The 12,363-nt window shown below is 35.4% G+C and overlaps 1 protein-coding gene across 1 annotated transcript; it reads left to right on the top strand.

The window, feature by feature from the left end:
* LOC109347710 (exonuclease 1) lies at positions 6,457-10,752 on the top strand. The gene is made up of 12 exons (XM_019587725.1): positions 6,457-6,605; positions 6,691-6,727; positions 7,220-7,394; positions 7,529-7,607; positions 8,106-8,150; positions 8,282-8,431; positions 8,569-8,683; positions 8,824-8,924; positions 9,369-9,466; positions 9,555-9,647; positions 9,856-10,070; positions 10,185-10,752. Exons 1-12 carry the CDS (start codon positions 6,528-6,530, stop codon positions 10,712-10,714), a joined length of 1,716 nt encoding a protein of 571 aa, XP_019443270.1. The 5' UTR covers positions 6,457-6,527; the 3' UTR covers positions 10,715-10,752.

The following is a 12,363-nucleotide window of genomic DNA, read 5'->3' as shown; positions in this document are numbered from 1 at the left end:
GGTTCATGCTCAACACCTTCAGCTTCTGGTCCAGGTTCAACTTCAGTGTCAGTTTCAAGAACTTCAGGTACAAGATCATTCACCTTATCAACAAGGGAAAAAGTATCTATATGATCAATCCCCTCAGTTTGAGTATACACCTTTGCAATTAGCCTAGCTTTGTATCTCTCAATGGTTCCATCAGCCTTGTATTTAATCTTAAAAAATCCACTTACAATCTATGGCAGATTTTTCATCAGGTAGGTTAGCCAGGAACCAGGTGCTATTAAGTTGTAGGGCTTTTAGTTCTTTATGTATAGCCTCTTGCCAGTTAGGATCTAGGATGGCTTGGCATATGTTTTTGGTTCTACTTGGCTACTAACAAAGAGAATGGTAGATATATGCTTATCTCTTAAGGCATGGTAAGAGAGGTATGAAGATAGATGATACTTAGAGTGGTGGGGTAATTCTATATTGTTCATAAGAGCACAATGGTAATCCTCAAGATATGTAGGAGGCTTAGATATTCTTTGGCTCTTTCTTGGCTACAACTGATTTGGAGCATTAGGTGAGGGAGGGGTGGGAGTTTGACCATCACTATGTTGAAGGTCATTATTGATTAATTCAATAGTGGTTTCAGTTTGACGATTAATGGTCAGTTTCCTAGGAAAAATGTCACCATAGATAAAATGAGGGTCAATATTAGTGATACTAGGTATAGGCTCATTAGTCATCCTGTGATCATTAGTCTTGTAAGGAAATATTAACTCATGAAAAATCACTTTCCTAGTGAGTTCTAAGGCCCTAGTGTTACGATTCAGAACGATATACCCTTTTACACCACTCTTGTAGCCTAGAAAGATACATTTGGAAGCTCTAGGATCAAACTTGCTTCTGTTATGAGCAATGGTGCTTGCATAGCACAAAGATCCAAAGACTTTTAAGTCCTATAAATTAGGCTGCTTCTTGTATAACAAATAATATGGTGATTTATGCTATAAAACAGAGGTAGGGGAAAAGTTGATTATGTGCACAACATGTTTAATGACATAAGACCAATAAACTTTAGGTATTTGGCTTTTAATTAGGAGAGCTCTAGCTACATTTAATATATGCTGATATTTTCTCTCAACCACCCCATTTTGTTGTGGGGTGTAGGTGCAACTAGTTTGGTGTATAATTCCTTTTGAATCATAGAAAGTTCTCATGGAGAATTCTGCACCATTATCACTCCTAACAATTTCTATCTTGATAGAGAATTGAGTTTCCATTAGAGCTATAAAGGTTTGCAGCATATGGGAGGTTTCAGCTTTACTTTTCATGAGAAAGATCCAAGTAAACCTAGTGTAGTCATCAACAATAGTTAAAAAATACCTATGCCCATGAATGGATGATATAGAGAAAGGGCCCCATATGTCTACATGTATAATATCAAAACTATGTAAAGATTGGGTCTTACTTATAGGAAAAACAGGTCTCTTCTGTTTAGCTTGGCGACAAACATCACAAACATGATTATAATCAAAAGTGATAAAGAGAAACTCATTCCTAATAGTATCCATACAGTATAAGAGGCATGAGCTAGTCTATAATTCCAAATTCCAGAATTACAAGTAGTAGTATTAGTTCTACAGGAAAAATTAATTTTATGATGGAACTTGGCAGCCTTTAAGACATACAATCCTTTAAAAATTCTAGTTGTACCAATCATCCTCAAAGAATTCTTGTCCTGAATTTTACAAAAGATTCATCAAATGGCACAATCTAAGGTGAATATAGGGCCAATTTAGGAATTGATAGTAAATTGAAAGAGAAACTAGGCAAATACAAGACATTGTGAAGGATCAAGTTTTATAGGATGGGCATAATACCATATATTCTGGCAATCACTTGATCACCATTAGGTAATCTAACCTTGATTGGTTTGATATTGTGATATATAGAGAATAGTGATAGAGTGGGGCATATACGGTCAGTTGCTCCACTGTCTAGAATCCATGTCATATGTTGGTTTATAGGCATACCTGGTGGTTCCATGTCATCACGAGATGTGGATACAACATATATGATATTGTTTGTGTATCCAGATGCATTATTCTCCTTATGTGTTGGTGTGTGCTTCATTGAATTTGCCTGTTGGAGCATGCTAACAAGACCTTGATATTGTTGATGGCTTAGTTAATGTATGGTATTGTCTTGGTCCATCCTATCACCACCTCTCTGTTGTTCATTCTTACCGAGATTGTTAGTTTCATCATCATCAATTATTATGGAGTTAATTTGTTCCCTCTTTGTAAACTGAAAATTGGGAGGAAAACCATGCAATCTATAGCAGGTTTCAATAGTATGGCCACTATTCTTGCAATGAATGCAAAATTTTCCACCATTTGATTTCCAAGATCCTCTTCCAGATCCTTTATTCTGGCTTGTCCCTCTATTTGAGAAACCCCCTCTCCTTCAAGAACCTCATACTGTCATTACCTTGGGGGCAGTGTCTTGAGTGTCTTCTTGCTGAGTAACTAAGGAGAGTACTTAACTCATATTTGGCAGTGGTTCAAGTAGCATGATTTAGGATCTAACAGAGCCATAGGAATCATTAAGACCCTTGAGAAATCTAATTACCTTGTCCTCAATTCTACACTTCTTTATATCAGGTAAGGCATGTCATATGAATCTAGGTGGGGGTCTGAAATTATCTAATTCATCCCATAAAGTTTTCAATTGAGTAAAATAATATAATACACTCAACTCACCTTGCCTGATGTTGGTAATGGATTCTTGTAGCTCTGCAATCCTAAAGAGGTTTCCTTGGGAAAACCTTTCTTCTAATTCTTGCCAAACCTCATAGGCTTTTTCAATCTAGAGTATACTTCGTGATATGGAAGGAGATACTTATCTGTTGATCCAGGAAAGGACAATATTGTTTGCCCTCTCCCATGCTGGATACATTGGATCAGTTTTGGCTGGCATGAGAATGGATCTATCTATGAAGGGAAGCTCTTGCTTGGTACTAAGACTGACTTTCATAGCTCTTGCCCGCTAGTGATAATTCTTGCCATTTAAAACAGGTGATACTCAGGCTATGCTTGGGTTCTTTGATGGGTGAACAATGTAAGGGGAAATGTTGTCTTGTAGAGATTTAGCCGTGGAGTTTGTTGAGGCCATGGAAGGGTTGATTGTAGACATTGAATGTAGCAGAGCTCTGATACCATATAAGAATTTGAAGACTCCTTGAATAATGGAGTCAAAGAACTATAGAAAGAAAGTTATCGAACTCTAAACACAAAGATATGAAAAATACCTCAGAACTTTTATTGATTATCTTCAAAGAGAAGAATAGAATGAAGTGAAGTTACAAGGAGATGTTGTTTGTAATATTGTCCACTTTAGGCCAGTGGCTATAAAATGCCTTCACCCATGAGCTAGGCTGAAGATTGTTCAGATAAGACCATATCATTAAATGTTTTTCCTTCAATTTTACCATCTGAGTGTTAAATTCATCAATTGTTGTGTATTTAGCTAATTCCCAGACTATACCTCTTAGCTTCTTATACTTAAAACATTTGATGAAATTTTTCCAGATGTGGAGCACACAGTTTCTGTGATGTGCACTTGACATAACCTTAATTATTGCAGACTCCAAGCCCTTTTGTTGATCTGACACAAAGTTCCAACCATACATGTCTTAAGAACCTAAAGACTATTCCAGCAGTTCTAGAAACCATTCCCAATTATCCTTCGTTTCTGAATCAACCACAACTTATGCAATAATATAAAACTGGTTATTTGCATCATGTCCAACAACAGACAAAAGATGTCTCATATAATATCCATTCAAAAAACATTCATCAATGCCAATCATGGGTCTACACCCATTCTTGAAACCTTTTTACAAGCATTTATGCATATAAACAGCCTGTTGAACATTGGTGGTGATTCAGGAATTGACAACACTTCCATTACAACAATTGATCCAGTATTGGTTTTATGAATTTCCTCTAAATAATCTCACAACTGACCATACTGTTTTTTTCCTGAGCCTTCAACTGCTTCTCTTGCTTGTTTCAGGGCTCTTTTCACCTTTTTATTCTCCAAGTGAATCATGTAGCCCCCTTCATCAAATTAATTGTTCGTGTCCTCCTTAAATCAGGTTGTATCACCAACCTTGCTTCTAGTTTTTTGGTAACCCAATCCCTAATAACAGCCTTGTTTAGGAAGGTCTTGCAACAAGTATGCTTTGGGTTGAAGGTTTTCAGTTGACAAGTGTTGAACCTACTATTCATAGAACAAAATGCAATCCAACCACGATCTAGATTTGCACAAACAACCATTGCCTTCATCAGATCATTCTTATTCCATTTAATTTGTATGCCCGAGAAAATGTTTTAGTCTTTGACAACATCCTTAAAAGCCTTGAGATTTTCAAACTTCCTCCCAATCTCCAAATGAACATGGGGTGCTTACTAAATGCATTCCCTGCATTCCCTTCATCGTCAGTAGAAACAAGGGTATGCATACATTCACTATTATATGAATATCTTTGATCCTCAAATGAAGCTGTAGGTTGTTGAGGTTCATGCTCAACACCTTCACCTTCTGGTTCAGGTTCAACTTCAGTTTCAGTTTCAAGAACTTCAGGTACAAGATCATTCATCTTATCAACAACCTCAGGTTCAGGGGTATCATTCCTTTTTTTGGTGCTGACTTCTTTTTCTTTGGTCCTGACTTCCTTTTCTTTGGTGTTGACTACCATTTCTTTGGTACTAACATGACAAGTTGTACACGTAGGACCAACCACCATAGTCCATATCAACATTTAACGTGTCATGCCATCAACTTTGTGACCTTTAACGGTGCCCACATGACGAAAGGACTAACGCGACTTGACGTTGAATTTGTAAAGGACTAAAATATCACTTAAAATTTATAAGGGACTAAATTGGTAACCACGAAAAAGATGAGTGACATAAATAGGTAATTACTCAAAAAATTTTAATTTTCAAATAACCATAAATGAAAAAGACACTACAAATAGAATTGTCAAGGTGGATCAATCTAACTTATGGAGTCTTACTCGATACAGGTTGAAAATAGGTGGGTTGTCTCCCAAAAATTGATAAGCCTAGACTTAGCCAACTCATCTCGAGCAACCTTTGTTGAGGAGTGAGTTAGGATGACTCATGAATGTGCTCATTAAAAAGTGAATAAGAATTAAAAAAACAATAATAGAGTTTATTGAAAAATATGAATATCTTAATCCTCATTTTTACCTTTCAAATACTTTAATGTCAAAGTATATTTAGATATACTATGTATATTTAGATATACTATGTATATTTTTTAGGATAAACAAAAGTTTTAGTATTTCTTTATTATCCTAGTTAAAAGTTCATTTAGGCAAAACCACTAAAAAAAGATTTCTTTAAAAAACTATGAATTCATGAGCCAATCCGATTCACCAAATAAAATTTATGAGTTATAATTTGAATTAGTCGAGTTTAAATTAGTCCAAACTTTTACGAGCCAATACATGACTAGTCCAACGCAACTTGAACTCACAATTAGTGAACTGCACTTACATGTCAAAGCCCATCTTATGATAATATGAAGAAGAAGAAAAAGAAGAAGAGATGGCTCCCATCTAGGAATGGCAACGGGGCGGGTCGGGGTCGGGTTTGCACATACCCAAACCCGAAATTCAAAACCCGAACCCGAACCCAAACTCAACGGAGTTGAAAATAAAAATACCATCCCTGAACCCGTCGGGTTTCGGGTAACCCGAACCCGAAAATGATAAAGTGTTAAGGAAAATATGATATTATTTTCGTGTAATTTTACTCTAACATTTCTATTTTCTCTCTTGTATTATTTCATTTATTTTATGTTTGAAGATCCAATAGTATATAAAGTAACATTAGAGATTAAAAACAATTGGCAAATGATAGAAATTTCAATTTTAAATTGAATTACCTTACTTCGGGGCGGGTTCGGGTTAGGGTACCAAACCCGAACCCGAACCCGAACCCGAACCCGAAATTTAAACCCAGGTATAACCCGAACCTGAACCCGAACCCAATCACATCGGGCTTTCCCCATTAAATTCGGGTTCGATTCAGGCGGGTACCCACGGGTTCGGTTTTTATTGCCATCCCTACTCCCATCTACCAAGTTTTATGAGCCATACATAATTCAAAGTTTCAAACGCTTCCAAAGACTAATTAGAGTTTACCCGAAATGACATATTCACCCCTCATTCGATGAACTAAAACAAAAGCAATATACGACAACCAATCACTATGCTCCACGAAGGCACGAACACACACCATCATGCACAAACGTTTCTTATTGGACTGTCCAGAAACCTTCCGTCATACTCAACTATTATTTCACTCAAACCTTGTTTCCTCGTATATTGCCTCCATAGATTTTGCATCTTCTGTTTTCCCGCCATTTTATATCTTCATATTTATATATAACCCAAAAATAATTTTTTTAATAGAAAAATCGAAAAACCCAAAACCCAGAAGAATAAAAAAAGCTTACACAAAATGGGTATCAAGGATCTTCTCAGATTCATGAAACCTTACATTGAACCTATCCATATCAAGAAATATGCTGGCAAACGCGTAAGAATAGTCTTCATTCAATTTAAAGTTTCGATTTTTACTTCAAAGTTTTTTCTGGGGTGTGTTCATTTTCCTCATTTTGCAGGTGGGTATTGATGCATATTCATGGCTTCACAAGGGTGGTGAGTAATATCCAATTTTGTTTTCTATTAGTTCAGTTAAACTCGTTTTTCATGTTGCAACTTTAACTGTTATTCGCGTAGTTTGAAACTTAAGTGGGACCCACTGAATAGTGTTGGGAACAAGAAAATAAGAGAGTAACACAAGAAATTCATTAACGAGATTTAGCCAATTATGTTTGTGTCATTGGTAGCGCGTTGATAGATTAACACCATGTATTAGAGAATTATAATTTGTGTATGACTATTGTTTTACTTGTTACATTACGTTTACATAACATATCTCTACCCCAATCCTTTACATGAATTCAAGTTCATAACTTGTATTGCTCTTATCTATAGATAAGAGCCAATGCACAACAAATAGTCAGTGAGCAATTATGATTTAGTGATTCTCATGTGAAATGCACAATATTGAAGAAAGTGTGTAAAAGGGTGTGTTATTAAAGGTTTCTGTTTAGTGAGAAGTTGAAGTAGTTATTGTGGTTTTTTCAGCTTATTCATGTAGTATGGAGCTTTGTTTGGATTCTGATAGTGAAAGGAAATTGCGGTATATTGAATACTTTATGCATCGGGTCAACATGCTTCGTTACTATAAGATAACTCCGGTTGTTGTTTTTGATGGTGGCAATGTTCCTTGTAAGGCAGCAACTGAGAAAGAGAGGCACAGGCATGTTTTTTCTTCTGAAGTTTAGGCTTTAAATAAAAAATTACGTTTTGCTTCTTCTGATACTTTTCTTTTGCATGTGTTGAATCTCCTTTTTGTTCAGTATATATGATGTCTGTATGGTTTGGATTTTTTAGAAAAAGAAGTGCTAATCGTGAATTGGCAATGGTGAAGCTCCAAGAAGGGAATGTTAATGCAGCTGCAGAACTATTCCAGGTAGAAACTTTTCCAATTTAGAATAACCTTTTTGCCATCCATTGCCCATAGGACAAATATTTTTTGGTATAATCAACTGTATCCCCTCACCCAGTAAGGAACTAATTCCCTTCAGGGTGCGTGACTGTCCTTCTCAACAAGGGTACCCTTCCGAGGTGCGTGACTGTCCTTCTCAATAATTGAACATTTGACCTTTGGCCTAGTAAGATACCTGCAAAATATTAGGTTCTTACACTGTTAGACCAACGTCTATAGGACAATGATTAGGTAGTAAATAAGAAAGTAAGTTTTTATTTCTTAATCATTGCCCATAGGCTAATTGTGCCTAGTCAAAAGTAGTAAAGTGAAAAGTCAAGGTATGTGGGATGCTGATGCATTCAATTTCCATAATTATTCTCATCACAAAAAATATAATGTTTTTGGTTTTTTATTTTTTCATATGCTATGCTTATGCCATGTAGCAGAATAATTCAACGATTTTCCATTTTTTGTCTGTAGAGAGCTGTGAATATTACACCCCTAATGGCACATCAACTGATTCAGGTATGTTGTAAACATACCATTTTGTTCAATCCCCCTGTAAAAAATCTTGAGAAATGCTAGTGCTCATTCTGAACAGAAATCTTTAGTTAATCTACACATTAAGGTAATCCCTTTTTCTAATTACTTTGCAGACTCTGAGGTCGGAGAACATCGAGTTTGTTGTAGCTCCATATGAAGCAGATGCTCAGTTAGCATACATGTCTAATCTTGAAACACAAAAGGGTGGAATTGCAGCAGTAATAACAGAAGATAGTGATCTGATAGCATATGGTTGTTCAGATGTAAGACCTTCTTGAAAACTATGATACTGTGCATCAAGGTTTACTGTTTTTTGATGACTTCATTTCTTTTATTGCTTCACTATTCAGTTTTATAGAACTCATGTTTTTTTGCTGTGATTCACCATGGTATTGAACAGGTTGTTTTTAAGATGGACCGTAACGGAAATGGTGAAGGAATAGAGTTAGAGCAGGTTTTTGGTGCTGAGTCTACAAAACCTTCGTTTCGGAGTTTTGATATGAAACTTTTCACAGGTAAATTTATGCTAGACGATTTTGTCAAATCTCCAAAGAGACCTTTCTTGCTTGTACCATCATAAAATTTCAGATTAAGGGAAAAAGGAGTATTATGCTTCTAGGTTTATGGCCAGTAAAAAAAAGGTTTTTCCCTACAGGTATGTGCATCTTAGCAGGCTGTGATTTTCTTCCATCCGTTCCTGGAATTGGTATTGTTCGAGCTCATGCCTTAGTTTCCAAGTATCGGAACCTAGATCGTGTAAGTATGTTCTCATCTAGTAACTAACATTAGTTGTTGAAGAGAATTTGAACAGAAATGAAAGATAGAATGCTTCTACAGTTTTAGAACTTCTCTCAACAATTACTGGCTGGATAATTGATATGACCATGTGGATTCGGACTTCTCAGTTAGCCTCACAGTTTAAATGCATTGATCATTCTTTGCATTTTGACCTGTTTTATGGAATGATGTATCCATTTTCTTTTTAGTAAGTCTGAGTGTCAAGGAATACATGTATACTACAATGCCTGATTTGGAAAATTGGAACAAGACAAGCACATATTCCATTATCAAATTGGAACTTGTGTTCATTTGGATGTTATCATTTCTACTATTGTTGTTAATAGATCTTCCAAGAAATAGTTGTGTGAATATTCATATTCATTGTCATCATAGTGACTGATAAATCAGATTTTTTAACAGGTTTTGTCTGTTCTGAAGTTTGAGAAGGGTGACCAAATGCCAGGAGATTACGCCAAATCCTTCAAAGAGGCAGTTGCAGTCTTCGAGCATGCTCGAATGTACTAACTCTCGAATCAAAAATATTTCTAGCCTTTATATTTATTATCCTATCACCAATGATTGTTTCCTTCTGGAATTTTTGTGCAGATATGATTCCAATACTAAAGAGCTTAAGCACATGAAGCCTCTTCCACATAATTTTCTCGAGACACTTGATGGAAACCTTGATTTCTTGGGACCGTATCCTTTATTTGTTTTCCTCCTTCCCATTTTGATAGTTAAGCAGATTTTTATACATGTTCAGCTAGATATTGTGAATATTACACCATGATGTATAGTTTTTTATTTTACCACTTTCACTTCTAAGAGGATATATGGTCAATTTTAATCTATGTGCTTGTTGAACATGCATGGTTTTTTTTCCTTTACCAAGTTCAAACACAATTAGAGAAATTCCTCCAACTATAGTTGCTGCAATAGCTGAAGGAAACATAAACCCATCTACCAAGAAAGCCTTTGATAAGTTGGAATGTCCTGGACTTTCTCCACAATCTGTTGCTCTCCAACTAAATGGTAAACTCAGGAAAACTGAAGTTCCAGCACCAATTAGGCAAGAAAACTGCTTTGCCGTCTTCGGCTCCAAAACCAGAGAAACGAGTACAGGCAAGTCATGTAAAATGGAGCAGTGTGTTTTCGACATTGCTGAGTTTATGCTTACCATATGGTTTTTGTTTTTAATTATTAGCATGTCATAACATAGTTTATATATGCCTACAGTGACAAAACAGGAGCTGATTTCAGATAAAGACAAGTACTCTGATGAAGCTTTTACACTTCAGAAACTAATCATGCCATTGAGAACAATAGAAAATACCATTTTATCTGATGACACTCCTTTGAAGTTTCCTAACAACAATCCATTTCGGTTACGAAAAGCTGAGGAAATATCTTTGGTTCAGACAGAAAACACAATGGAAAATGTTTCTTTTGTCAATAGTGTAGAATATATTGACTTGTGCATGTCTCAGGATAGCTTTGAAGAGGGGTCTGAAAATATTTCAAGGAAAAGGAAATTTGAAGATATTTGCTTAGATCAACTGCAAACAAGTGATGAACAAATTTCAGGAGTGACTGAAGTGGAAAATTCAGATATTTTATGTTTGACTCAAGGAAGTGTGAGTTCTAAGACAAGGAAAAGTGCCAATTTGAAAGGAAAATATGAAAGTAAGAAAGTATCCAAGAGAAGCAAGTGCAAGAAAACAGTGAGTGGCAATGGAACTATTCTGAATTTCTTTTCTAGAGTGTAATCAATATCATTTTATATCTGTGCTAAAATTTTGTTCTGGTTGTTGCCATAAATTATATTGAAGCAATCAACTTTCTCATTTTTCTAGAAGAGAGTTTCGCATATATTCCATATATTAAAACTGTTACTGTGAATCAAGTAAGTGTATCTAAACTGTTTTTGGGACGGGTAAACATCTGCTGTACCAAAATAGTATTCTATTCCATGTGACACTTGTTCTGATTGGTTGAAAAATATATATTTAAGTTTAAAATTTAATGATAAAATATTTTTCTGATCAATCAGAGAAAGTAACATATGAAGTAACACACTTTTTGAGATAAAAGATATACTTCCCTTTGAAATAGGGTTAGGAACACCAAATTGGGACAATTGATGTCCATCCTGTCCCCTATCTGCATGGTGCAAAGGTTGTTACTATACTGGTAATTATGTATTGCTTTTTATGAGAAAAAAATACATTATTCATGGATGTTTATCCATTGAGAAAGAAGCTAGAGAAAGGAAAAAAAAAGACAATAAAAATAAAAAAGTTGATAATTATTTTAATATGTAATTATATATTTATACAAATGTTTACGTGTGCATGATGCTATATGTAGTTTGTCTTAAATCTGAATAAAATATAAAGGTTGTGTTCGAAAATATCTTCATTCACAAAAACAATATAAAACTACTTTTTTTCTTCCATAATTGTAGGCAACCAAATGAACTAATAAGGTGTGCAATATTTGGGACTAGGAAGAGTCAGATCTTAAGCAATGTGATAGTCTGATAGAAGTTCAATCCATACTTGTATACAAAAAGGCTAGGTGCTAAAAAATTATACCCATGCCTTTGTAATGGGCTAATTTATAGTGAGAAAACTCTTGAAGTTTCTTTTTCTCATTCTTCATCTCCAAAACCCAATACGCGATTGGACCAATAAGGAAAAAGTGGAAATGTTTTATGGAAAAAACTAATATCAATTCTGCTCAAAACTTCAAGACTTCTTTGCTTTTTCTAAAAGTTTAGCAATCTCTGGGGGAAATATTCTTTGAAAGAGTCCTCATTCAAGCACTTGATCATATACATCAAATCATATATAAACAAGAACCAGAGAATTAAAACAAAAACAAGCATGCTTGAGCAACACGCTAAACAAAATGGGAACAACAATGTGACTAGATTAAGAATTAACAGGACCAACATGAACATCAATGTGACTAAATTAAGCTGTCAAAGTCAAACAAATATTACTTAAAAAAAAGAATCATCCATATTCTACATGCTAAATATGAGGTCTTCTACTTCCTAATTCCTTACAGATCTAAAATCTCAAGTTCTTTATTAAAAATACCTTATACAAGTTGATAATCAAAATTATTACAATGTCATTCATCCTAGCTTCATAACCAATTTAAATACCAACTAGTTCCTTCATAGCTAGTGCCAGATTCCTACGGGTTAAACGTTCGGTGGCGTGGCAACTGAGGCTGGAACTGCTGAGGTTGCTGCTGGTTCTGGTGCTGATGCTGCTGTGGCTGGTAAGGCTGCTGAAATTGGGGAAACTGATGTGGATAAATCTGTTGTTGTGGCGCCTGCAGGAGTTGTTGTGGCTGCTGTGGAAGCGTCTCATTCTCCATCGGTGCATCGAGATCCATGGCTCCC

Source organism: Lupinus angustifolius, chromosome LG05 (genome assembly GCF_001865875.1).
Source record: "Lupinus angustifolius cultivar Tanjil chromosome LG05, LupAngTanjil_v1.0, whole genome shotgun sequence".
Taxonomy (NCBI): Eukaryota; Viridiplantae; Streptophyta; class Magnoliopsida; order Fabales; family Fabaceae; genus Lupinus; species Lupinus angustifolius.
The sequence above is the reverse complement of the archived record's forward strand: the minus strand, read 5'-3'. Positions and strand labels throughout refer to the sequence as shown.

Coding starts and splice junctions, on each gene's coding strand:
- LOC109347710 (XM_019587725.1), top strand. CDS start 6,528: ATGGGTATCAAGGATCTTCTCAGATTCATGAAACCTTACATTGAACCT. Junction 6,606..6,690: donor AGAAATATGCTGGCAAACGC/GTAAGAATAGTC, acceptor CTCATTTTGCAG/GTGGGTATTGATGCATATTC. Junction 6,728..7,219: donor TTCATGGCTTCACAAGGGTG/GTGAGTAATATC, acceptor TGGTTTTTTCAG/CTTATTCATGTAGTATGGAG.